This window comes from Ovis aries, chromosome 19, assembly GCF_016772045.2.
Source record: "Ovis aries strain OAR_USU_Benz2616 breed Rambouillet chromosome 19, ARS-UI_Ramb_v3.0, whole genome shotgun sequence".
Taxonomy (NCBI): Eukaryota; Metazoa; Chordata; class Mammalia; order Artiodactyla; family Bovidae; genus Ovis; species Ovis aries.
Window position 1 is genome coordinate 35,157,888 of NC_056072.1, and position 26,564 is coordinate 35,184,451.

Sequence of the window (26,564 nt, forward strand, 5' to 3'; positions counted from 1 at the left end):
TCCTTTTTTCCCATACTTTACATAATAAAGATTTCCTTTTCTATTCTTTTTTCTTTTCCTTTTTATTTGGGAGTCAGAAAACTGAAGAGACTATCTTTATTAAGAACTTAATAAAGAACTCAAAGGAAGTAGTTTGGCGACGGGAGCATGGAGGGAAAAGTGGCCTTTCACTCCAGGGAGATTTTGCTGTGTGTAAGGGAGCTCTACCCTCGTAAATGGGTTTTCAGGTTCAAGGCCTGGGAGAGAAGGGAAGAAAACAAAGGCATCAGTGAGAAGGCCCAGAGCTTCTGGGAAAGAGGGCCTTGTTTGTGCCTGTTGGAACCGATTTGGTCAAGTGTTTGTTTAAAAGAGATGCCACTTGGTGAGCGACGCCTGGCTCCCTTGTGTCGTGTTCGAGACTGCTTGGATTGGCTGGAGCCCCCGAAACTGTTTACTCAGAAGCTGGCCCCAGTGAGCGCGTGGAACCAGAAGCCCAGCACCCCACTCCACGGAGTCTGAAATATCAGGATCTGGGCTGTGGCGGCTTGAATCCACCAGGCAGAGCCAGACCTACAAGGGAGCTGGTCTGCTCCCTCCAGCCTTGGTTAGCGTTTGTCAGGTTCCTGCTGATTAATAAGTACTGGTTGGTGGGTGAAACGTGGTGTTTTTTAGAAAGAGGATTCAAGGACAAACACATCTCGGGGGGAGGTGAACACTGAACACATATGTGAACATCTACCAAACACAGCAGTGTGGTTCAGGTGGGACCATCCATATCCCTAAAGTAAGGGGGTGTGGCCCCATCTTCCAGATGAGGAAACTTGAGAAACAGCTGTCCAGAGGGTGGGGTCCGAGGTGCAGGGCATTCGATTCCAGTTAGGCCCAGCACTGAATTCCTGTTTCCCTTATTAGGTTGGCAGGATTCTGCACTTTTTAAAAAAAATCCCTTATGCCTATTGACACGCCTGATACATGGTAGGTGTTGGTAAAATGTGAAGTGTGTAATGATGCGCTCAGTTGGATTAAATTGGATGCTGGGCTCTGGTGCCCGCATTCTTGTGAGTGATGGGGTTGGCCTGGATTCTGGATTCTAGACACGAACAGCCTCAAAAGCTGGCTGGTTGCATGGGGCACATCCTTTGTAGGAAAGTGTACTAGTGAGTTCTGAGTTCTGGTCGTGCCAGGCTGCTCTCCACACGGCCAAAATATCACCCCCGTGTTCCTGTCCTTGGGGAGAGCAGCTTGGCTTAGAACTTAGGCAGACAAACTTGTCACAGGCAAAGAATCTGATGTTCTGTCTAGCTTCTGGCCTGCAGGTAATAACCTGATGGAAGGAAGGATGGGAGACCTCATTTGCGAGAGTCTTAGCACTTGTAATTCTCTGAAACTGCAGGGGAAAAATTGTCTAGAAGTGTGGAGGAAAATAGTATCTTTGCAAAATGACATGTTGGATTCACCTGCCCTGTGTGTTATAGGCAACACAACAGGATTCGCAGCGTGGAGGGGAGTCAGCTGAAGGCTTACCTTTCCTTGCACGTGTTGGATCTCAGCGCCAACAACATCACAGAGATCCGGAGCACCTGCTTCCCACATGGACTGCCCCTCGCGGAGCTGTAAGTGCGTCGGGTCTGCCCGCAGTGCCCAGGTCTGGACGCTGGTGGGTGCCTGGCTGAGTCCGTGGGCCGGGCACATGACTCCCATCTGTGCCCTCAGCAGGGCAGGGGCCCCAGGTCCACAGTCCTCTGTTAGCCCATTTCCAGCATGTCCAAGTCAGCGGTGTTCTGACTGTACTCGTGGGCAAGGGAGCTGACGTGGGGAGAGGCTCAGTAGCCTAACAGATGGACCATCTTGGAGCACCATCTCTCACTAAAACACCTGGCTGTGTGGGCCGCAAAGCCAGATTTCCTTTCTCCTTCCCTGTGCTGCCCCCTAGGAGAGCTTAGAGAAAAGACTGGGAGTAGTCAGGTGAGTGACAGCAGAGGGCAACCTCTCTGCGGAGACTCAATGAGCCAGTGCCCACCCATCCTCTGAGTGCTCTCGACCTTCTTTGTCTGATCGTTGGTCTGTTTCTGTTCTGCCCTGTCTCACACCCGCTGATGGCAGACAGAAGAAAAACAGTCAAAACCTAGTTAACCCGCTGCTTGTTGGTAGGGAAATATTATTTTAGGGAAGAAACTGAAAACTCAGGCTAAAGAGGCATCTTCAGATGACACGTGAGCCCTCATCTCCTGGGTTACTACTGAGTACTCTAAGGGTTGTTGGTGAGGTTGGTTTATGGGTCATTGTGACCCATCAGTTCAGAGACCAAGGCCAGGCGCACAGATTTTTGACATGCCCGAGGAGCAGAAAAGTCTCTTTCTTAGGATGTATCAGGGTGCCCAAGGTGGAAGTGGGAGGCCTTGGCCGATCCTTCAGCCCTCAGTGGGGCTTCTTAAAGAGCCACCCACCACCGCCCTGCCTGGGACAAAAACACCTCCCCTGCTGAACCGCCTTGCAGTGACCTTCTCTCTCTCTGCATGAAAGCAGGGGGACTCTGTGTTTTGGCAGAAGCTGGCCGGTATATCTTCATCACACAGACTGTTCTTTAATCTGGAGTGCTAAGAACAAACAGTCCAGCTCCGTTTGCAAAGAATCCTCATGTGCCCTGTGCTGGGCCTCTGCCTGATGGAGACGAAGAATGCCTCCTTCCCTTCCCAACTCTGATGTAGAAAATTCTCTCTGGTCTTCTCTCTTTTGTTTAAGGCACAACAAGCAGCATCGGTCCAGGGAAGGTGGAAGGAAAAGTGTTGTGGCCCCGCTCCCTTCCCTCTCCCCCGCTGGGAACCATTCGTGCAGCTCTCCTTCACTAGAATGTTTCTCTGACACATTTGAAATGTTTAAAATGAAGTGTTTTATGCACATTTAGAAGTCATACAATGGGATCCACTTTAGAATTAAAGGCCATTTCCCCAAATTGTGAAACCTCTGACCTTGCCTCACACTGAACTTTCTGCTTCCTGAGGCTCTTCTCACCAACCTTGAACCCTGCCCCTTGGGTAGTGGCTGGCAAGGAAGGACTCCTGCAGTGGCCCAACTGGAGTGGAGGTTATTGACTTCCTCCTGGAGTAGTCACCCTGGCTGAAAGCAGGGTGAGCTCTGGGCTCGAACAAGCCAGGCCTCTGTCACATCTAAAGAAGACAGTCCTAATACCTGAGGCTGGGAGTGGAGATGGGCTTTGCAGCTTCAGGATGACAAATGTCTTGTTGGAAACCCAGCCTGCTGGGTGTGTTGTAGCTTGTCTTCCCAACTCAGCCAGGCCTGGCGTCTGTAACAGGACAAGGAAGGCCTCCTCCTGACCCCTGCATTTTCTCTCCTGAATTCTTCCAGCAACCTGGCAAGCAACCGGATCAGCACCCTGGAATCAGGAGCATTTGATGGCCTGTCACGGTCACTGCTGACGCTTCGGTTGAGCAAAAACAGGATCACCCAGCTTCCTGTGAAAGCATTCAAGTTACCCCGGCTGACACAACTGTGAGTCCAGAGACCTGCACCGTAATTAAGCTTAGCCAAACTTTATGGAGACCAGAGTTCCCCCAGGAGCTCGTTCCAAATGCACCCGCTTCCCCTGCTCCCCTTCAGTTGGGCTCGGCATAAACTACCATTAATGGCCCTGCAGCAGCACCTAGTAAAAGCAAATTAGACGCTGGGTCTGGAGCCTGCGGACCGCCCCAGGTTGCTGAGAAAAGATCCTCTGAGGATACGCAGGCCGGTCCTCTTCAGCACTTCCCAAAACGCGGTGAGGAGCCCCGCTGCTTAGCTGACCCTGGCTAGTACATGACCTGTGTGGATTGGGGTCCTCATCTATTTCGAGCTTCCTCTGTTTTTGCCTTTTTAAGGAACCCATGTAATCCACGCAGTGGGCATTATGGGGTCCGGTGCTGCTTGAGCAGTTAAGGGAGAAACTTAGTGTGGCCAGAGGTAGGGGGCAGGAGGTGGGGTCACTGCTGTCGTCTCCTCGGTCTCATAAGGTAGTTGATTGGCTTTTTTTTTTTTTTTTTTGGTAAAGAAAGGATGTGTTTGTTTAGTGTTTTGACTCCCACAGTTGACCGCACTGCTAGAATGGCCCAGGGTTTGGATTCAAGAAAACCTCTATTTACCAAAACCTGATGGACTGCCTGTTCCCCGGTTTTTTGCCTTTCCAGTGTCCTTTTTTTGGTAGGAGAAAAATATATTTCAGGAGAATACACTGATACTGGAGCTTTCATTTAAGCAGAACTGATTGCTCAGGGGCAGGTATGGTGGCAAGACGGGGTGCTCCCCTGCTCTCTCACTGCTGTGCTCCCCACACACACCCAGGCGGGGGGTCCCAGAGCGACTCCCTGATGCTCAGGACCTGGTGTGCGTCATGAGACACTGCAGAAGAATTTGGGGAAACCCGAGGGCTCACTGGTCAGGCTGTGTTCTCCCTTCCCGAGTGTTACCAATGTAGCCAGCTCACCCAGATTCCTGAAATCTCCTGGTTCACTGAGGTCTCATTACGCGGGGGCCGGAGGCCCATGAGTGTGTTTCATGGTGGGTCCAGGCACCTCCTCCCGAATGCAGTTGGTGGGAAGTTGTCACCAGTATCCAGTGGTTCGAGTTTTCCTGGGTTGACGCATCTGGTGGGGGTTTCTGCTGCTGAGCTAAGAGATGGCTCACCTAAGACGTTCATATCCTGAGTCACACCCTGTCCTCACTGCAGAGTCACAGTTCTGGGGGAGGAAATAGGAGTGCTTACTCATTCTAGGGTCCAAGGGGACCAGCTTCCAGGAGCCCTGGGCTCCCTTTCACATGTTAACAGTGGCCAGTTGGTGTCTTGGGCACACGGGCTTCCATGGTATGTCCGTGCTTCCCGGGACCTCCTACTGGGATTGTCCCTGGGGACTGCCTGGTGATGGCTGTAGGGGTGGCATGGGTAGAGGATGCTCTGAACTGCTGGCCTCGTCTCTTTAGGGACCTCAATCGGAATCGGATTCGGCTGATCGAGGGCCTGACGTTCCAGGGACTTGACAGTTTGGAGGTGCTGAGGCTCCAGCGAAACAATATCAGCAAACTGACGGACGGCGCCTTCTGGGGGCTGGCCAGGATGCATGCGCTGTGAGTCAGAGCCAGGCGCTGGGGCTTCTGCAGGGCCTTGAGTGATCCTCTAGGACCCACCCCTGCCCTTTGGGACCTCAACGGGGGCCCTCCTCAGTGTCTTTGGGATCTTTTGCTTCCCCTGTGGTGGTTTCCTTGCAGACTAGGATAATCTCTTGGGGGAGTTTCAGAGGATTTGGTAAAGGGAGCTGGTTGGTGAGGATGGAAGGCGGGGGCTGCTTTGTTGGGGCTGTTCCTCTCTCCCATTTCCACTCCCCCTGTTACTGAATGCACACGCAGGTGCCCAACTCACATTGCAGCCAAACGGTACTCAAGCGTCAGACTTTGGAACAGAGAAAGGTTTATTGCAGGGCCATACGAGGAGATGGGAGGCTCATGCCCCAAGAAAACCCAGGGTCCCAAAGGGTTTCAGGAAAGTATTTTTAAAGGCCAAGTGAGAGAGGACCATGGTTGTTTGTCACAACCAACAGCCTTGGTGTAGGAATCCCTTGATCTTACAGCCATCCATTGTAGGTCAGGTCCTGATGTTCAGTAAACCTCCTACCAGACAAAAGTTATTCTTAGTTCTGCACCTTCTTGTCTCTAGATGAGTGGAAAAGCGTCATATGGGCTAGTATTCTTCACACTCTAGGCAGCATTCTTAACCGGAAGCAAAAGAGATAGAATACAAAGGTTAAAATACAGGGAACATCTATTATGGAGTCAGATTGTTCTTCTCGGTTATGCCCCTGCCCCCGCCCTCCCCACTTCCTTGGCGGACAATAGGCTCCCTTCCCACATCCTCTCCCCTCTCCCACACACCACAGGAAGTTCCCTCTCCCTCCACTTTGGGTTTGACAGTCTTTCTTGATGTGCAGGTGGGCCAAAGAATGTATAGTTCATCCTGAGAGATTTATTTCTGTTTTGTGAGCTAATCAAGCCCCTCACTGCAGATGTTCCACTTCTGTCAAGGGAGCACTTGCTCCAGCCAGATGTGGACAGTCTTGGGGCTTGCCTGCCTCACAGAGGAACAGAACAACGTCCAGAGAGGGGCAGACAAGGCAGTTACCGAGCTTCAACTTTTAAATATTTACATTTGTTTATTTTTAATCAAAAGAAACGTATACTCAATAGTTGAGCAAAATCAGATAGTAAAGAAAAGCAGTTGTTGCCCAACCCTAGCCCTCAGTATCTCTCCCCGCCCAGTTCCCCTCGCAAGAGGCAAGCAGTCACTACTCATCATGTTCTATCTTTGTGTTCTGTTTGGAGTTCTGCTGGTGGTTCCTTCCAAGTTAATATACTAATACCACTCACATTTTGATGTGTCATCATGAGATTTCTTGCTTTATGGTCAGTGATTTAACTTGCTCAAGACACACCAAAGCCCTTCAGTCTACAGGTTACACCACTCCATCTATGTCCTTGCTCAATTATCTTTGCAACTGAAACAAAAACCAAAAACTCCAGGTCCAGTTCCATCAACTCCCTGTGGCTTCCTCATTATCAGGAGCATCTCAACGTGCATACCTTCACACGTGCACGCACGCACACACCCACTCTGTAAAAGACAGCTTAGCCTTGCTGAGCTTTGCTTCTCCCTCTCTTCATTGTTCACCTTTGCATAACTCTGCCTCTTTTTATATATTCAAGAACACTTGTCCTTGACATCCTTAAAACTGTCATTTTGGACTTTGGAAGCCAGGTGGTCGTGGGCTGGGAGTCAGAGCGCATTCTCAGGAAAACATGGAGTTCTTAGCACATACCATTTGGTTTTTCTGTTGAACAAATTCATGCAAATTGGGGGGTGAAGGAAGAGTTACCAGAAAACAGACAATGTGAAAAGCAAAACCCGCGGCCCGAAGCCCCTGTGATAGCGCACGCGGCGCAGGACGTGAAGCAGTGGCTTCTGGTCACAAGGCCAGTCCACTCGGGGGTGGCGGCGTCTGTGGCCGTGCTGTCGAGAAGGATGATGGTAACTTACATCCCTACTTACTGAACTCAAACAGGAGCTCAGTTCTCAGCATGATGCTGAAATTCTGACCTGCTTTTTCTTCCTTCTCAGCATAGCCCCATGGAGTCAGTACTTCTTGGGCATCTCCACTTCATGGTTATTCAGGCTCCTTCGACCAGCCAGGTGACAGAATTGAGAAGTCGCAATATTTCGACCCCAGATGTCAAGCCGTGTCTCTTGGCACAGTGGCCACAGGCCCAGGCTTGGTTCACCAGCTCCGGTTCTGGCCCCTCACTGCTGGCTGAGCTGAGGAACGAGTCTTACATTACCTCGCTTGTCTCAGCCTCGGTTCCCTCACCTGTACGACAGGGATAGTGATGAGAGCTACCTCCTCGTCTTTCTCTCTCTCCTTCCTTGAATGGGCTCTGCCTTCTGCTCAGAGCTCCTCTGCCGGTGTGCTGCTGGTTCGCTTGTATGCCACTAAAGAGGTTGCTTTTAGGAGCTTCCCTGTGGCCTGTGAGCTCTCTCAGTCAGCCTGAATCCTCGCCACCGTCTGTGTGGCTTTGCCTCCCTGCCACTCCACAGGGGTGCACACACATGTCAGGGCACACCCCGTCACGAGCCCCTCCAGCAGTGTCATCAGATCCTGGTGCGATGGCAGGGAGCGGCTCCTTCGCCATCAGGTGGGTGGGCGGATGCGTGACCCCGGGATCTGCACTCACCGCCCGTGGGACTGTCGTGGCAGGCACCTGGAGTACAACAGCCTGGCGGAGGTGAACAGCGGCTCGCTGTACGGCCTCACGGCCCTGCACCAGCTGCACCTTGGCAACAACTCCATCTCCCGGATCCACCGCGATGGCTGGAGCTTCTGCCAGAAGCTGCACGAGCTGTGAGTGTCCCACCAGCTCTGTGGGTGATGGTGAACACACCCGGGGGTGCCTCCTGCAAAACCTGGGGAGCCCTGGGCCCCGTGACCCAGGGCTTGGGGGGTTTGTGAGGGCCTGTTGCAGAGTGGGACCCTGAGGACCTGAGAGCCTGACGCTCACCTCTTGTAGACTCTGCTCCCTGTTTCAGATTAGCAGGGACCACTGTCTAAGAACAACTGTTTTGAGAGCCTCTGTCCGCAAATGGCTGCAACGTGTAACACGTGCGTCTCTATAGAGAGAGCGGCTACAGGCAGACCTCATTGGTACTGTGCAGTTCATCCCAGACCACCTTGTAAAGCAGATCCCACGCTTTTGGCTCCCCAGTGCATAGAAAAGTGTCTTTCTGCTACACTGTAGTCTGGGAAGTGTGCAGTAGCATTACGTCTGAAAAAATGATGTCCAGATCTTAATTTAAAAATACTTCATTACTGAAAAGTGCTGTTTATCCCCCAACTACACAGGGTGCCAGAACCTTCCTTTTTTTTTTTATTTTTTAAAAGTACAGTATCCTCAAAGTGCAGTAAAGCAAGGTATGTCTGTACTGGGGCTCAAACACAGAAAGGACAGTGAACCCAAGAAATGGCAACACGTGGACAGTAAGGAATTTCTATGTGTTTACCATGTTTAAACTTAGTACTTAGCCTTTTGCAGGTTATGTTTTTATCTATTTGTCCATGTTCTCCCCTTTCCCCTTCCTCTCCTCTCTCCCCCTTCTTCCTTCCCCCTCAGCCCACCCCATACTGACCTGGAGTTTATATTTCAGTGAAGTCCATCCTTATCTAATGTAAAAATCGATCGTGTGTGTGTGTCTGTGTCTGTGTCTGTGTGTGTGTGTCTGTGTCTGTCCATGTATGTGTGTGTCTGTGTGGGTCTCTGTGTCTCTGTGTGTGTGTCTGTGTGTGTGTCTGTATGTCTGTGTGTGTGTGTGTCTGTGTGTGTCTGTGTGTGTGTCTGTGTGTGTGTCTCTGTGTCTCTGTGTGTGTGTGTCTCTGTGTGTCTGTGTGTGTGTGTATGTGTGTGTGTGTCTCTGTGTGTGTCTCTGTGTGTGTCTGTGTATGTATCTGTGTGTGTCTGTGTATGTCTGTGTGTCTGTGTCTCTGTGTGTGTGTGTCTCTGTGTGTATGTGTCTCTGTCTCTGTGTGTGTGTGTGTGTGCGCACGTGCTGCATGGTATTCTCAACGTGGACTGGGATGGCTTCTGAAAGGCTCTCCTTGGGCTAGGACCCCACCTTGGAGCTCCCAGGACCCTTGGTTTTCCACGGTCCAGGCCTGGGAGCCACGGGGAAGCAGGAGAGGTCTTCCGATCCCCCAGAGCACATGCGCTTGCACAGGCGAGGAGCCACCCGCCCGCTGAATGGTGGAGGGTGTGTGCCCCCGGTACTGAGGCAGTGGTGAGGAGCTCCTCCTCCTGCCCCCTCGGCCTGCCTTCTGTGCCCTTCAAAAGGGTCATACACGGTCACAGGAATGTGTCCTGACCAGCCTAACACTGTGTCCGACACCCAGGTAACCCTGGAGCCAGATTTAGGGCCACTTTCCACGTGTGTGTCCCGCCCCTCCTTTAAGCTGAATTCTTTAATTGCAGGTGAGGATGGAATTTTGGTCTCCTGCCAGCTCTTTGCAACTGACAGACACCATGACTTATTTCTCCAGGAGAGAAAAACTGTCACTCCCTGCTACCTTTACATACTTACTAATCTCTGAATTTATTTTCCTTCCTCCTGCCCCAGCCCAGAGTTCCCATTTTTTCAAGGATAGATGACTAACATGCTAGGTCACAACCCACAGCCACATCAGAAGTGCAGGGGGTGTGCTGACACTCGGAGAAGGTGTGTGATTGGAGGTGTGGTCCTGACCTGCTTACAGTAGGGAGATCATGCTGAGAGGCTGGCTCCGGTGAGGGCAAGGAAGCCTGGAGGGACAAGTGGTCCCAAGGGTGCCGCCCAGGTGAGGCCTGCAGTTCCGTTAAGGCTTGTTCCAGGCAGTGCCTGGTGGCGCCCTCTGCTGGCTGAGGGCGGAGGCTGTCCAGCTCCCTCGCTCATTGTGAGAACCCCCTGGGGTCCCATCCAGAGTCTCTGGCCGCAGCCACGAGAAGTCTTCCGTGGCCTGAATCAGGACCAGCCATGGACACGAGGTGCAGGAAGGCGTTGGAGCTTTGTGCTTGTTTGTTGAACGACCCTGTGTAGTGCTCAGTTTACAGATCTCCTTCCAAGAGTCAGGCCCTGGTGGGTTTCTAGCTGTGAGACCATTTTGCCCTCAGGATTCTGGTGGGCATGTCCTTTCCCACTTGGACCCAGATGACTGGCTGACCCGGCTCCAGTGTCGGGAGAGGAGAAGGGAGGACAACACCGAGCAACCTGATGGTGACATTTGCTCTCCTCTCCTGTTCCTCAGGATTCTGTCCTTCAATAACCTGACCCGGCTGGACGAGGAGAGCCTGGCTGACCTGAGTAGCCTGAGCATCCTGCGCCTCAGCCACAACTCCATCAGTCACATCGCGGAAGGCGCCTTCCGGGGACTCAAGAGCCTGCGTGTCTTGTAAGTCTTTCCCCATTGGGTTGATGGGAGAGCAAGCCACCTGCTTCACTGTATTCCCTTCTCACGGGTCTTGAGTTGGAATTAGATCCAAAGCTGACTTGTGATGTCTGCCATGGTCTCAGACTTTAATATCTGAAAACGAGCTGGTTGAGCAGAAAACTGTCCTTCATTCCCCGTAGGGTGGCGCCTAAAGTGATGAAGCCTCAAACTCGTCATCAAGCGCTGGTTCCCACACTGCTGCTGATGGGATGTGGGGTCCGGCCGTGGGAACTTCCCAGACCGCACGCCGCCCCCCGGGTCAGCAGCCCAGTGGGGGCCGTCCTTGCATCCTGAGCCTCCCCGCAGTGACTCGTGGTTTTGTCCAGAGCATTTTTATTGAGCAAGGATGGTACTGAGGCGTGTGTGCTGGGCTAGCATCTCAACTTTCTCAGCACAAACTGTGCGTTCAGAAGCCCATGTCCACAAGAGGTGACGGGGGAGTCCTGTGTCTGTCCCTGAGCCTCCCAAGGGTCATTTAAACCAGCAGAGGTGGTCATGTCACCTTCCTCTCTGCGTCCCGTGAGGTGGAGGGAACTTTCAGAACTTGCTGCAGGGCGCTTTTCTGAGACTGAAATTTTTTAGCCATTGGCTTCCAAGAATTTCCAGGCAACAGAGAACAAGCAGCCAACCAGCCATGGAGTGGGGGTTGTGGGGGGCGGGGGCGCATCTGGATTTCAACAGAGGGTTGCAGGTCCTCCCTCCCAGGCCTGGCCCCTGCAGAGAGAGCGGCTGCTCCAGCCTGGTGGGGAGAAAGGCCCTTGCACTTGGCAGAGCGGGCTGAGAAAGCCGCCACGCCAGGCCATCGCTGAGGAGTGAGAAAGAACCTGGACACCAGGCTATTCAAGCCAGGGTCAGTCCCCGAGCCCTGACTGTGCTGACTGACATGGCCAGGATGTTAAGATGGCGCAAGCCAGAGAAGAGAGAGAAAACTCTGGCAGCCGGGACTGGAGCAGGGGGACAGACACACAAAGCCACAGCCCCAGGTCCTAGGTGTTTCAGGACGAATAGGGAGGAGCCAATGCAGAGGAGGAGGCCCTTCCAGCCTCCGAATTGCAGCTCTCTGCGCATGCTGCTGTAAAATAAAGGTCAGAGCAAGCGACGCACTCCACGGTCCAAGCTCCCTGCCCCGCTGGCTCTCCTGGGAGCCAAGAGCAGCATCCCGTCCTGTTCCTGGCCCACGTCTCCAGGGCTTCAGAAAGGAAGGTGTGAGAGACCTTGTGGAAAGTCGGAGAGCCGACCGGGGCGGCGCGGGGGCATGGTCACCAGGTGGGGTGTCTTGCCTGGTGGTGACCTGCCCTTGGAAGCTGGGGCAGGAAGCTGAGTCATCAGCCTTGTGATTCTCATTGTGGAGGAGACCGGCCCGAGAAGTTGGCCTCATCCTCTCATCCTGGCAAGTGGGTCACAAGTCTGACTCAGCACCCAGATGTGCCTGGCTGGGAGTCAGCACCTGTGGAGGCCCTGGGGGGAGGTGGGCATTCAGGGTGCAAAACCTGCTTGCCAGCCTGGAGGTGGCTGCAGAGGGCCCTGTGCCAGGGGCTTGTTCTTCACCGTCCCCCTCCTGTGCGGGCTTTGTGCAGTGTCTCGTCAAGTCCAGGGAAGGGACCCTGGGCGGTAGGAAAGCAGATGAGAACCTTAGGGAACCTTTTGGACTCATCCTCAGAGCAGTGGCGAGAAGTCTACCCTTGGGGAGTGGAATCCAAAGCAGGCTTTCCCCTGTGCCGTCTGCACCCCTGCCCCTGGGGCTGACCTTAACCCACTGGGGAGCAGCACGTGGAGCCCAGAAGCGGCTGGTCAGAGGCCCCTGTCAGCTTTATTGGGAGGCTGAGAAAGCCAGGCCGCACGGCAGGGTGGCCCATGGTCATGCCTCTATTTTTTTTTCCCCCTGTTTATTTCGTATTAGAGCATAGCCAATAAATTCTGCTGTGGTAGTTTCAGGTGAACAGTGAACAGACTCAGCCATACATACGCATGTATCCATTCTCCTCCAAACCCCCTCCCACCCGGGCTGCCACATAACACTGAGCAGAGTTCCCTGTGCTGTACAGCAGGTCCTTGCTGGTGATCCATTTTAAACATAGCCATGTGTACAGGCAAGCATGAGTTTGTTTTCTAATGCCTGGAATGTTAGGCAGACATGCCGTCCAGGCATCTGGAATAGACTGGGATGTTCTGAGCTTCCAGGTGGCAGACTAGGCGTGGGTCTCTCTTCCTACAGCAGACTGGATGCTAAGCCTTCATCTCTCCTCCCCAGGGATCTGGACCACAATGAGATTTCGGGCACAATCGAGGACACCAGTGGCGCTTTCACAGGGCTGGACAGCCTCAGCAAGCTGTGAGTGTGGGCCCTGAGAGATCCGTGGGGCTGGTGCACAGAGGTGACTCTTTCCATGCCCCTGCTCCCCACAACACACACACCACTTCGGTTGTGGGTCCATCCCGGTAGCGCTGGCACATTCATTGTTCTTTTGTTTGGAAAGGAAAGTCTGCATAGGAAGGCAGGAGGCCTCTCCACTTCTCTCTGACCTGCCGTCTCCTTGCTGCCCTGGGCGTTGGTTTTTTGGGGTTTGGAGGCCCGTTGCATCTTCTTTCTTCTTCAGTTCTTGACTGATGTGAAAACAGCCAACTTTTTTGTTGTTCTTTGCTCAAAGGAGTCTTGCCCTGTTATTCAGTTTCTAGAAATTCTAAACATCTAAAGCCCAGTAACTCTTGGCGGTTTAGAGACTTCGGGCAGTCTTTTTGTTGTCAATCAGTCTTAAAGAGAAACAATCATTACCAAGGGTGACACAGTAGCTGTTTTTTATTCAGGGTTTCTGGTGTTTGGGGTTTGTTTTTCTAAGCTCCTAGAATTTGCAAGGCGTGTGTATGTGTGCATGCACGCCTGTGTGTGTTACATCTAACTGAGGAGGCGTGTATCTGTGTGTGTGTGTCTGTATGTTAGTGTGACATCTAACTATCTCAGGAGGTGTGTGAGTGTCTGTGACATCTGGCTATCTCAGGAGGCCTGGCTGTGTTTTGCATTTTTCTGTAATTGAGGAAACGGGAAGGGATGTTGCCCACGATCACACAGCTGTTGGTGGCAGGGCCTGTGTGGCCCCAAAGCCCACCCTGTCCCCTCCTCGTCCACTCTTTCTGCCTCTCACCAGCACTCTGCCGAGGCCACTCTGGGAACATTCAGGCATTGGGGTGGGAGCTGTTACTACTGTTTACCACCTCTCGAGTGGAGGGTGCGGAGGACGAGACGGAGAATGGCCACAGCTCCGCACCCCGCTCCCCCGGCCTGTTGTGGAGACGGCGAGCCAAGCACCAGAGTAAAGTAAATATTTTGAAAGCGGCAGTGGAAGGCGAGGCTCCGGGAAAGCCTGTGGTGGGAGGGTCTTTCTGAGGAGTTAGCATTTCTAATTTGTTTAGAAAAGTGGGGTTTTTCACGCCTTGGGTGCTCCGGGAGTGGTGAGTACGCGTCAGCTGTTTTGACTCAAGGTCTCTTCCTGAGGATCCTGTGTTCTGAGAGGGGGTCGGAAAAGCCTAGCAGCTGCCTTCTTCTCCCATAAAAAAGCCCACCTCCTGGGCGCTTTGCCCCGCAAGCTTGGGAAGGGGACCGCACGATGGAGCACAGAGGCCCATCATTGACAGGGGAGCCCCAAGCTTGGGATGCGGCTGCTGCAGGGCGTGGGCAGGGGTGTGGGCACCTGAGCAGCCATTGAGCTTGAGCCTCACCTCCAGCGCCTTGCCCAGCCCCAGCCTGATGAAGCGATGGCAAAGGTGGGGTCCTGTGTGGGGCTGTCCATTCTGTGAAAGCTGGAGGTGGTTCTAGGGTGTCCTGGCTTCCAGGAGGCTCTTCCGTGGCAGGTGAAGGGCAGCGACCCCCAGGGGCATGTGACCTCTGGTTCCGTGTAAGCCAGCCTGTGTCTGGAGCCTGGAACTACTTCCTGCTTGCCTGTGGTCTGTTCCCCAGCGTGTTCTCCGTTCCCCGCTGGGCTACAGTAACAGTCCTGTGTAAAGTCCCAAAGTCTCAGCCCGAGAGCCCGGATCCCTCGCTTGTGGTGAGCTGCTTGACATAGGCTCCTTGGAAATAGCTGGTTAACCCTGACCTGTAGAATAGTCTCCAGTCTCCTCCCACCCAGCTCCACTAACCTTGGGCACGGAGGCTCTCCTGAGTGTTTCCAAAAAAGACAGATGTAAATAATTGGGGGAAACTGAGACAGTAACAGTAATTCCTTAATATCATTAAATACACGCAATCAGTTACTTAGTTGGGGTGGTATTTCAGTTCTGTCGCAAAAGAAAAGAAGTAATTCTCTTTCTTGGTTAGAAAAGGAAAGCTGTGTGACGCAGATTCTCAGAGGTGAGGAATGAGAAGTGGGCAGATGGGAAACAGGGCTGGCGCCGTTACACGATGGCCACGGCTGAGAGATGGGCTGTGATCTCGTGACCCTGGTGCTTAGCTCTGGTTAGAAACCAGCGTGAGCGGCACGTGGTGGCCCCTCCCGCCCGTGAGGTGGGCCTGGCCTTCGAGGCCACGAGGCCTGTGGTTCTGTGTAAACCAGCCCGTGTCCAGCTTGCAGCCCTTCCGAATGGCTAGTGGTGTTGAGTCAGCATCAGTCACGTGAAGTGGGAGGAAGCCGAGCTGCTTTGGTCTCCCTGGAGCTGCCTGAACGCTCTGCTCCGTGGCCATGACGCCACGTCGCCCTATTGAGCAGCCTAGTGGTGACCCTGTTGGACCCGTTATCGGGGGGCATGTCAGTGTGGAGGAGGGCTGTCCCCCTCGAGCTGCTGTCCACCCGTGGGGCTGCTGTCAGGGCTCCGGGTCCCCCGAGCCTGGCCGGCTCAGCCACGGAAGCACCTGGGGGGTGGAGATCGGGGACCTCCCTCGGAAGGGCCGGGGGACACGCTGTGTGGCCTGCACACCTCTAGTCAAGGACCTGGGGTCCTTCCTGCCAGGCCCAAGGCCAGACCAAAATTAAAACGTTTTCCAAGAAAGGAACAAGTGAGCTGCAGAGCCATAAAAGGCTTCCCCCTGTGAAGCCCGCCCTGCCTTTCATTTTCCAGCCGCTGAACAGAGCCGTCGGGGATGGGCTTTCCACCCAGAGCTTGCTGGCCGGGCATTACTGTGCTCACCCACGCGGTGGCCCCTCTCTTCCAGAATGTCAACGGGACACCAGCTGGGGGCCCACGTGTGGCAGGGGGCAGGGTTTCTGGAGCACAGGTCAGCCACAGAGAAGAGCGTTCAGTCACTTGTGTGCAGCAGGGAGACAGGTGCTGGCCCATGGCTCCAGCTCTCCCATTCCTGGGCACAGGCCCTTCAGTCTTTGTGGGGTGAGGTTAGCGAGAGCGGGGTTGGCGGGGGGTGAGGGAGAGGGTTTGATAGGTGAAGCCCGGGGTCTCTGTCTGCTCCAGGTCGGTGGTGTGGGGGACATCAGGCCAGCTGTCCTTTCTTGGGAGCCGTCATTGGGTGCAGCCACATTCATTGGTCCCCAGCACACGGGATGGGGGCGCCCCCCTCCCCCACAGCCCTGCTCTCCTCTGCCCACACAGTCTGGTGGGCGAGCCCAGCGCCCACCTGCAGACATCTGCTGGGGAATGGGAGGACCTGTTTCAATCCACCAACAGGTCAATGAGCCAGCCCCTGAATAACTGAGCATTTGAGATTTTGTTTTATTGCTATTGTCACCATTAGAAATAGCAGCCTGCCCTCATTGTCAAAGAGGTCAACGTGACTAATATTTAATGGGTAAAATAAAGCACAGCGTTTTTCCTGGATCTCATTTACGGAAGATTTCACTGAAGAGTTCACTACATTTTACTGGGACCTGGAGCATGCAGTGACTTGGCCTGGGGGATCTGAGTAAGTGCGAGGTTGGCAGCGCTGTCAGAGGCGCCGAGCTTCGGTGCCGATCCAGGCTAGAGCTGGCTGCACTCACCCGGCCGTGAGGGAGCCCCAGCAGGCACGGCCACCGGGTTTCTGAGTGTTGGGTTTGTTTGTCTTATAATGAAAACCTCAGACAGCAGTCATGGAAGCTCTTGCAACATGAGATTGTTTTCACGTCATGCAGACCGCTTCCCAGAGAAGGAAAGGGCAAAGGGGTCGGTGGCCTTGGTGCTACTTCGCCCTCGGAGGCGGGGGCCGGAGCTGCTGAGTCCGAGGGCCAAGCTCAGGGTCCCCGTGGGGCCGCTGTGACACTGCGGGGCCCGCGCAGCCCTGGGGTCCAGCAGCCCGGGAGCAGGTGGAGGCCGTGCCTGGCGCGGGCTGGGTCCACGGGGCCTGAAACCCTGTCTCTCAGAGGTAGCCTCGTGGTTCTCGCCTGCATGGCCCCAGGGACTCTCTGCAATGAGGCGGAGGCTTGGGGCCCATGTGGCGGGCAGCACCAGGCTGCCCTGCCATCTTTGGCTTCACATTTTCTTTGGCTTCACGTTTCTGAAGCCTCACGTTTCTCTTTCCAGAGAGGGCTTGGTGCTTCTTCTTGTCCCTCGTGGGCCCCATCCTGATGCAGGTCTGAAGCAGGGCTGGGCTTTAATGGCGATCATCCCCCTGATGCTCAGTGGATCTGGACGAAGAATCCCGCCTTTCTCTAGGGCTTTCTGCCCTGAGCACCTGCACCGGTGCCTAGGGGTCCCTGCCCCACGCTGTGGTTCGGAGACTTCCCGGACGCTGGTTGCCGGGAGCCTGCATGCTTCCTCGCCTGCCCTTTGCAGAGCCCTGGTTGGCAGCACGGCCGTGGAGCCGCACGCACCAGCTTGATCTCGGGGCTCGCCGCCAGCTTTGTGTGCCGCAGCCAGTGGAGAGAGTGCGGTGTGGGCTCTCATCAGAGCATCTGATAACGAGGGCGGAAGTCTGGAGTCTGATGCTTTTCCTTCCCGGTGTTCGGCCACTCCCGGCGCACCCCTACCCTTTACCCCAAGTCCAGGCTTGCCTCCCTTCAGATCACACAGCCTGTGGAAGAGGCATGCACGTGCTCCAGGCCACTGGTGTGTAGCAGGTGCCAGGTTTGGATTTTTGAGAAACTCTGGCTGTCACTGCTGAGATGGTGACTGGAGTGGCTGGCAGGCGGGCGCCCCCTCTCTCGGGCGGGCGGTCCAGGTACAGGCGTTAGTTAGGTCACCTTTGAGGACCCGTAGGATTTGGCAATCCTCACGCCATTGGCTTCATGTGAAACCTGGGCTCTCGCTGAAGAGCAGAGGGGCCTTCTCGTGGGCAGGGGCTTAGCTCCGTGTGGCCGCATCCTGGCTGCCATCTAGCCCACTGTCCTGTCTTTTTCCAGCCGCCTTTGGGGACCTTTATCCCCAGAATGCAGTCTTCAGAAGTGCCCTGTAGTCTTCAGTTCCGAGAGTTTTTATTCTGACTGTGCTCTCCTGGAGCCTGACGAGTCACCCTCTCCCCGCGAGACTGTGGCTACTCACCCCCCACCCGTGGGTGGTCCCTGGGGAGACAGCCAGGTTGGACGAGGTGATTTCCACTTAACACCTCAAGGGGCCTTTTTTGGCAAGACAGAGCATGGAGTTCCTACTTGTCATCACTGTTAAGTTCTAATAAAGATAAAAGTAGCTGAGTTCAGAAGGGGAGGGCCTGTGTGCCTCAGACACATTATCGCGGCCCAGGTCCCATTCCCACCGGCCTCTCCCCAGACCGGCCTCTCCCCAGACCGGCCTCTCAGCTGGCGTCGCCCTGACTCTGGGTTCTTTCTCCCCACACCGCCCTCATCACCCTCCCGCCCTCTCCACCTGTTTCTGGATGTTTGGAAACTACAGGACGCTGTTCGGCAACAAGATCAAGTCCGTGGCCAAGAGAGCGTTCTCGGGGCTGGAAGGCTTGGAGCATCTGTGAGTACCCGGCCAGGCCCCCGACCCCAAGCCTGCGGACGCGATGCGGGGAGCCACTGGCGATGCAGCCATGGCTTTGTAAGCCCAGAAACAGGCTGTGCAGAAATGCCAGCTGCTGCCTTCTAAGTCAGCTTCAACTCTGGCTTTCATCTTGCCTGCGCCAGCAGCGGTCACTGAACATAACGGCCTCTTGGGGCCCACAGAAATACCTTCCTCCCTCCCTTTGCCCGACGCTGACTTGGACCCTGGGCTTCTTCTACTTCCTTGATAACCCTTCACCTGTCTCAGGCTGGCACCTCCCCTTAAGCAGCTCAGCAGGGCTTAGGGACATGGTGGGCTGAGCCAGGAGGTGGGGGGACAGGGCCAGCCCTGAGGCTGATCCGTGTCACCATCTGATGCCTCTGGTACTGGAGTCTTAGTTTGTCTTTAAATCAAATGCAACCTTGATTCTTTTGGAAAAGTTTTCCCTATTGACTTGCTGAGCAGGCCTCAGCTTAGCTTTGATGCTGCCCTTAAGACTGGTTTATTCCCCAGTTATCCCATGTGCTTGTGTCAATATAGGTGAAATAGCCACTTACGGTGGCCTTCAGACAGGACATGGGGGTGTGACCTATTGCCCGTGGTTCATCAGTGAAACCAGGGCTGTCAGGAAAAATCCCTGAGCATCTTAACTCACACACATGGCTGACCTGAAGGATACCTAGAGTTTCTTTGCCTAAGTAAAGAATGTTGCTTTTCAGGAACCTTGGAGAGAATGCAATCAGATCTGTCCAGTTTGATGCCTTTGTGAAGATGAAGAATCTTAAAGAGCTGTAAGTACCCGGGATTCCGTGGCCCCAGATTAACCTGAGTAGAGGATTTCAGAGTAAGAAGTGCCTTATTTGCAGTAAGCTTCATTTTACCAAACAGTTGCATGATCCTTTACGGGTTTCTGTGGTGGCTTAGGTGGTAAAAAACCCACCTGCAATGCAGGAGACCCAGGTTCGTTCCCTGGGTCAGGAAGATCCCCTGGATAAGGGAATGGCAACCCAATCTAGTATTCTTGCCTGGAGAATTCCATGGACAGAGGAGCCTGGCAGGCTGTATAGTCCATGGGGTCGCAATGAGTCAGACGTGACTGAGTGACTAACACTTTACTTTCACACTTGGGATCATTTATAGTTGTAAGTTAAATTGTCTTCTAGAAAAAAAAACATGCCCTCTAGGGGCTTGTTCTGAATCAGGGGACAATACACCTTTTCTTACAGGACCTCAGTAAATAGTTTCCACGTTTTGGGCCACAAGAGCTCTGTCATGACAGCTTGATTCTTGAGCAGAAACCAGCCATAAATAATATATAAATGCGTGGGTGTGGCTGTGTGCCAGTAAATTCTTATTTACAGAAACAGGCAGTGAGCCTGCAGGCTGCAAGCTGATGACCCACTGCTGTCGATGATGGGAAACAAACTCTCTTCTGTAAAATGGATACTTGTCCCTTTAATTACGTCAAAGACAAGTTTCCATCTTTAGGGTGTGCTCACAATGAAGGGCCTTTATCGAGAGGGCTTTCTCTAAACAGCAGGGTGGGCTATGGACAGGGCAGAGCTCCCGGTGGGCTGTCACATGCACCTCGGGATGCAGAGGAGGTGCCCGGCCCCCCACGTGTCTCAGGCCCCGTGGCGTTCGCAGGTGCTGGCGCTGCCCTGCAGTGTTTCCTTGGGGGCAGCAGGGGTTAGAGCAGCTCACCTCTGGCGGGGCAGCTCATCTGAGGATTGAGGTGGCAACACCCAAGCTCCCTTTCTTCTTCCTGTGCATGTATCTGATCCCTTAGTTCCCTGGAGGTGCAGCTTTGGGTTCTTGAAGTAGCAGACAGAGGCACACATGGCATGGCGGTCTTTGCACCCTGAGCTCATCCTCGTTCCTGAGGGCCCTCCTGGTGGACCCTTGGTGGGGGCAGGGAGCGGGGAATGGGGCAGGAGAGAGGCATAGTCTCCATGGTTGGAAAGGAGAGCAGAGGAGGCCCCAGTGACGTTCCCCTGGGAAGGACGTTAGTGAGGGGAGGCAGGCAGGCAGGCGGGCACTGGCCTCATGATGCTTAGCGTCCTGTGAGATTCCTGTCTGTCAGGTCGTGCTGTTTCTCAGAAGGGCCACGATCTTAGAACGAGAGTTCGTGGAAGGATGGACACGTGGAGAGAGACATGATAAAGCAAGCATCACAAAGCACTCATCGTAGAATCTAAGTTGTGTTTTCACGGTACATTTCTTCCAGCATTCCTGTGTTTTAAACTTTCCAAATATAGTGCTGGAAGTAAAAACAATCTGATTAAAGGGAAGAGGGTGTTTTGAGGGAAAGACAGCAGGACAGGGAGAGAAGAATTTCCTTTGGGCCTCTTTAAAACTCAGGTTTCCTTAGGGTTTTCTATCTGGAAACGACTGGACCCCTCCAGGTGCTTGACTCCCCCCCGCCCTGTCCCCCAGATGCTGCTTTTGGTTCTGGAGGCTCAGCCTGGGCCCCTGCCTATGCTTCCCACCAGTTCCTGCATGTACCCAGCTGGGGCTGGCCCTGGGCCCAGCCCTCTGATGGGAGAAATGGGTAATCCCACTTGGTCATTTTCTTCCCTCATTGGATCAAGGCAGGTTGAGCCGTGCACTTAGTCATCCTCTGGGTAAATTTCCACAAGCAATGATTAGAAACACACTTGGAGTTGGAGTCACGAAAATGCATGATGGAAGCCAGCAGAGTGCTGGGGTGGCTGCAAGGCGGGAGCCCAGGACGGCCGTGCTTGTTAGCAACAGGGAGCTGCAGAGTCTTGGGGTCACCAATGACCCCCGCAGTCTGGCCTTTCAGGCTAGGCCTGGTCTTGGAGGTGGTGTGTGTGTGGAGGAGAGGTCGGTTTCCCCAGCGTCTGCCTCCATGTCTCTCCTTCTGTCCTGTTAGTCCTAAATTCTCTAGGACAGCCTTCTGTCCATCCTGAGCACCCACTGTCTTCTAAGGTCTCGAGGCTTCCATCTGCAGAGGTTTTAATGGGAGGAGGAGGTGAAATTCTCCAGGAAGCTGGGCCAACAAATGCTTTGCATGTGTGACATGAGGTTTAACCCTTTCCAAAAACGTTTCTGATCAGGGAGAAAAGTCAGGTGTGTTTTCTCCAGTTTGTTTGTGTGGTTCAAATGAAACACATCCCTGTCCCCAAAATGAAGGCCTAAAGGCTCCCAGTGATGGCCAGTGTCTCCCTTAGACATCCATGTGGGGTGCCCAAGCCTCCCTGTGAGAAGGGGCAGCCACTCCGGATGGCCTACCAACAGTGGGGAGCCCCTTTCTGCTCTTCACCCATGCTGAACAGTTTTCTGGTGCCTGGTGGCACCTCTACAACCACTGTTCCAGGGAACTCTCCAGATGTGGGGTGGGAATTGGCTGTTTGTCCATGCTCAGCTGTGAGGGCCCTCCTGGCACCTTAGGAAACCCTCAACAGAGCAGCACCTATGGGAACCCTGCAACCGAGCAACTCTACAGACAGCGCTAAGCATAGCCCTACCCCCATCAAATACAGATACAAAACCTAGTGTTGATGTTAAGGTGTAACATGGGCAATATCCCAGTTATAATGGCTCAGATCTCAGTTATTTCAGTCTTGAGAAATCACTTCCCCAAATTATTTTAATAAGTGAAGATGCCCAGCTCATCTGGGAATGGTGAGGAATGGGAGCAAAGAACAGGTTTTATATATTTTGTCAGCCGTGGGTTCTCTGCCTTCAGGTTCATCCCGCCTTGCTGTTGACTGATTTGATGGCTTCTCTGCTCATTGAAAGGCTGAGTGACATACAGGAAAATGAAGAAGGGGCTACGGAACATGGAGGGGGGAGGCCAGGGTGGCGGACAGGTGTTGCTCTAACAGTGGCCCGTGTGACATTGCTGGAGTTTCTGAGCATCTCAGCAACCCCTTTTATCACCATGCACCTGGACCGCGTATTCCAGGGAAGCCCATGGAATAAGCCCTCCGTCTCCACTCTCGTGGCAGGCTGACCTCCAGCTCACGGCCCGAGGTCTTCCAGGAACAGGGCAGGTCTGCTCCTCGGCTGACTTTTCTTCTGGTGACTCCTCAGGAAGGAATGTCCGCTGAGATGGCGATTCCGATTTCTGTTGAAAAAGCTTATCCGTAGTTGCTGAGAAATGAAAAAGAAAATATTCTCTGTTTTGGTTGGAGCCTCACAAAACCCAGCTTGTGCGTTCTCATGCTCCCTGGGCAGTGGCAATTAACTCACAAGCACTATTTAGGGAGCGGAGCCGATTCCTGCCGGCCTCCTGACCAGCGCTGGTGTGGAGATAAATATACAAACAAGAGGGGAGCGCGCTGGCGAGGCTGACATTTGGACGCAACAAAACCTGTAGCTCTGCCAGATAAAAACACAGCAGTCATATAGGAAAAGAGCCCTTCTTGAGACTTGTCTCAGCATTTAGATCTCACTCTTGGATTGAGCTTGGAAGCTCCAAGTCTGTCCTATATGAGGGTGGGAAAAAGCATGGCAACCCACTCAGTATTCTTGCCTGGAGAGCCCCATGCACAGAGGAGGCTGGCGGGCTACACGCCATGGGGTCACAAAGAGTGGGACACAACTAAGTGACTTATAGGCCATGCTGTTCCCATCTGGATGGTCGGAGGCCAGGAGACTGCGTCCCTGGGGTCCCCTGAGAGCGGTGGCTGTCGCAGATAGAACACGTGACGCCTACATGGCGGCTGCCTGAAGTGTGGGCCTTAGACCAGCAAGGTCAGCGTCACCACGGCTTGTTCCTGACACAGAGCCTAAACCGCTGAGCGAGAAGCTGCTGTTGCTCACAGTCTCCAGGTAGGCTGTGCGCACAGCTCTAGTCACTGAGAGGGACCGTGAGAAAACTCCCACGCGAGCTTGCCGACATGCGCAGCCAGAGCTGGCTGGAGGGGAGGGTCATGCCAGGCACAGGTAGGGGGCTGTCCCTTCTGTGCAGTCACACCTCACATGACCCTTTCGTCTCATCGTCTCGCTTTCAGACACATCAGCAGCGACAGCTTCCTGTGCGACTGCCAGCTCAAGTGGCTGCCCCCCTGGCTGCTGGGCAGGACACTGCAGGGCTTTGTGACGGCCACCTGTGCCCACCCAGAGGCGCTGAAGGGCCAGAGCATCTTCTCTGTGCCGCCGGAGAGTTTTGTGTGCGGTAAGACAGTCTTTGTAATTTGGTGTTTTTCTTTTTCACCAAGGGCACGGAGGCCGGGCGAAACTTCACTACGGGAGGGACTGCTGTGCTGAGAGTCAGCCCAGCCCGCGGTGACCTGTCAGCTGCTGGATACAGTTCATTTCCCACCGAAACCACACGTCATATTTACGGGGCCATCGCCTCATTATGTGGTTGTCGGAGTGCATGCATTTAATCAGGGGCGAGCAGGAGCTGGTTCAGTTACCCGGCGAATAATCAGTTACAGGAAGGTGGCTGTGTTGTTTCAGGACGGCGCTGGTGCCCAGGCTTAGCTGCAGATTTACTCGGCGTACGAGGCTGGGTTTTCCTGTGTGTTTCTTTCCAACCCCAAGAATGAAAGGTTAAATACAGGAAGAACGAGTCTCAGGAGAACAGTTGCTGCAGTAAAAATAATTCCTTCGTGTTGACCTGCACTCTTGCTGCGTCTCCAAAGCACTGGAATCGCACTTGTAGCTTTTGTTTCTTTCTGACGGCATGTTGGTCCTGCCATCTTTTTGACGAGGGGTGGTCAGGATCCAGGTTTGGTTGCAGAGAGCACAGGAAATGGTGAGCACCCGAACAGATAGACACACACGCCTGCTCACATGCACGTGTACACAGGCACCATGCAGGGATACGCAGCCTCGTGGTCAGGAAGATGTAGTCACAGCAAGACGTGAACTTCGAGTCGTTGCTGGTTTCTGCTGTAGGAGCGGAAGTGCCAGGCAAGTGTGCGTCTTGCTGCCTCTTGTCCCCCTGGTCTGCCCGGAGCCTTGGGGGTGACATTCCCGGGAAGGAGCTCCCAAAGGTAGGGTCTGGGGACCCCCGTGGTGCACTTCTCTCTCTTGCTTTTGGGCACAGCAGTAAGCAGTGCACCTGGGGATGTCAAGATAGAGGTGCCCGCCTTCCACACATCCACCTGCCACCACCTCCACCACTTCTGACAGCAGGCTTGCCTGCCTTCCTCCTGACCCAGTCCGGCGGTGTGGCAGCAGCCCCCGAACCAGCCGTCCTTACCGTCGGTGTTTCTCACGGGGAGCACGTGCTTGGCTCCCATTCTAGCACGGAAGAGCCGCGACCCCCACTGTTCTCAGATTCCTGGTCCCTGACCATTCTGTTCTCGTAGAGCTCCCTGAAATTGCACTTTCTGCCCCCTTCCTCCTCTGGCCCGCTACGGGGCATCGTCTTTCCTGGTGACTACGAGCCGAGGCAGGACCTGGGACATGCTGTGCCCAGTCTCTGGCCTGTGGCCCGGGCAGGTGGGTCCTGGGCTGCAGCACTCGGGACCCGTTTCTCAGACCTGCCGTCACGTTTTCGCTCAGGCTTCCAGCAGACAGTCATCAAGTACTAGTGGGAATCGTGGAAACACTTGGCAGAGATCAAAATTTCAAGCTCTGTGGGAATCTCCCACTCCTTTTTAATAAAATGGAAATGTAATCACTTCACACCCACTAGGAGCTAGAATCCAAGTCAGACACCAACAAGGGTTGGTGAGAATGGGGAGAACCCCAAAGCCACCTACGCGTCGGGTGGGAATGCCGTATGGTGTAGCTGTTTTGAAAAACGTTGAACACGGATACTATATGAACCACCAGTTCCACTCCTAGCTAAGTTCCAAAGAGAAACAAAATATATGCCCACAGCAAAGCTTGTACGTGAATGTTCATAGCACTATTATCCATACTAGCCAAAAAGTGGAAACCCACATGCCTATGTGGATAAATAAAATGTGGTATAAGCATACAATTAGGACTATTATTAGGTCATGAAAAGCAATCTGAGTGAAACAAGTCAGTCACAAAAGATGGTGTATGATTCCATTCATGTTTAATGTCCAGACTAGGAAAACCTCTTAGAGGTAGAAAGTAGATTAGTTGGTTTCCTAGGGCTGGGGAGGGGTGGAGGGAGAGGGATGATAGCTAAAAGATGCAAAGCTCCCTTCTGAGCTGATGAAAATGCTCTTAAAATGGACTGTGATGTGGGTGCACATGCCTGTGAGCATACTGAAAAGCATCAGCTGTCCACTTGAAACAGGTGGATGCCATTGCAAAAAAGCTGAATTTCACTAAAGCTATTTTTTAAAAGAGAAGTATGATTTACATATAAAGTTTACCCCTCTAAATAATGTACAAGTCAATGGTGTTTAAAATATGGAGTCGTCGTGTAACCTTCACCACTAATTTCACATTTTCATCACCCATAAAAGAAACTAAACACGTTCCCCACCACTCCTGTGCCTCGGGTCGCTAGGATTTCCCTATTCTGGGTGTTTTGCATAACCGCAATCCTACATAGAGTCTTTTGTGACTAGCCTTTTTCACTTAGTGTAGTTTTTTTGTCTTCCTCCCCCCACCCCTGCCCACCATGTGTCGGTCCTTCATTATTTTTTAAGTGGCTGAACAAATATTCTAATGCATGGCTATCCATTTATTTAGCCATTCATCAGGTTGCTTTCCGCCTTTTGTTTACTATACGTAATGCTGCTGTGAGAATTCATGTACAAGTTTTTATGTACAATCTCTTGGGTTTATACCAGGAATGGAATTGCTGGGTCATATGGGAGCTGCCAAACTGTTTCCCAAAGTGGCTGTACCCCTTCACACGCCCCCAAGCAATGCATGAGGAGTCTCGTTTCCCTTTCTCAACACTTGCTGTTCAGTCACAAAGTTGTGTCCGAGTCTTTGTGACCCCACGGACTGCAGCACGCCAAGCTCCCCTGTCCAACACTTGTTACTGCCTTTTCAGTTTTACCTAGACTAGTAGATATGAAGTAGAATCTCATTGTTGTTTTGATTTGCATTCCCCTAATGAGGTTGAGCTTTTCATATGCATATCATCGGACCTATATGTATGTCTGCTTTGGAAAACTGGCTACTCACATCTGCCCATGTTTTAATTGGTCATTTATCTTTTCAGTGTTGAGTTACAAGAGTTCATTATGTATTTTGGATACTAAATCCTCAGCAGGATTAAGATACGCCAGTATTTTCTACCATTCTGTGGGCTAGTTAGGTTTTTTAAATTTTGATTGTCTAATTTTT

At 53.2% G+C, this 26,564-nt stretch overlaps 1 protein-coding gene across 3 annotated transcripts in view; it reads left to right on the top strand.

Moving 5' to 3' along the window:
• Positions 1 to 26,564, top strand: part of LRIG1 (leucine rich repeats and immunoglobulin like domains 1) — a 114,263-nt gene that overhangs the window by 79,599 nt on the left and 8,100 nt on the right. For all 3 annotated transcript variants that reach the window (XM_012099707.4, XM_042235984.1, XM_027958185.3), the window contains exons 4-12: positions 1,455 to 1,592; positions 3,346 to 3,489; positions 4,951 to 5,094; positions 7,770 to 7,913; positions 10,341 to 10,484; positions 12,775 to 12,855; positions 18,267 to 18,338; positions 19,079 to 19,150; positions 23,342 to 23,505. In XM_012099707.4, coding sequence (XP_011955097.2) covers positions 1,455 to 1,592; positions 3,346 to 3,489; positions 4,951 to 5,094; positions 7,770 to 7,913; positions 10,341 to 10,484; positions 12,775 to 12,855; positions 18,267 to 18,338; positions 19,079 to 19,150; positions 23,342 to 23,505 — 1,103 coding nt within the window. The remainder of the gene's footprint in view (positions 1 to 1,454; positions 1,593 to 3,345; positions 3,490 to 4,950; positions 5,095 to 7,769; positions 7,914 to 10,340; positions 10,485 to 12,774; positions 12,856 to 18,266; positions 18,339 to 19,078; positions 19,151 to 23,341; positions 23,506 to 26,564) is intronic.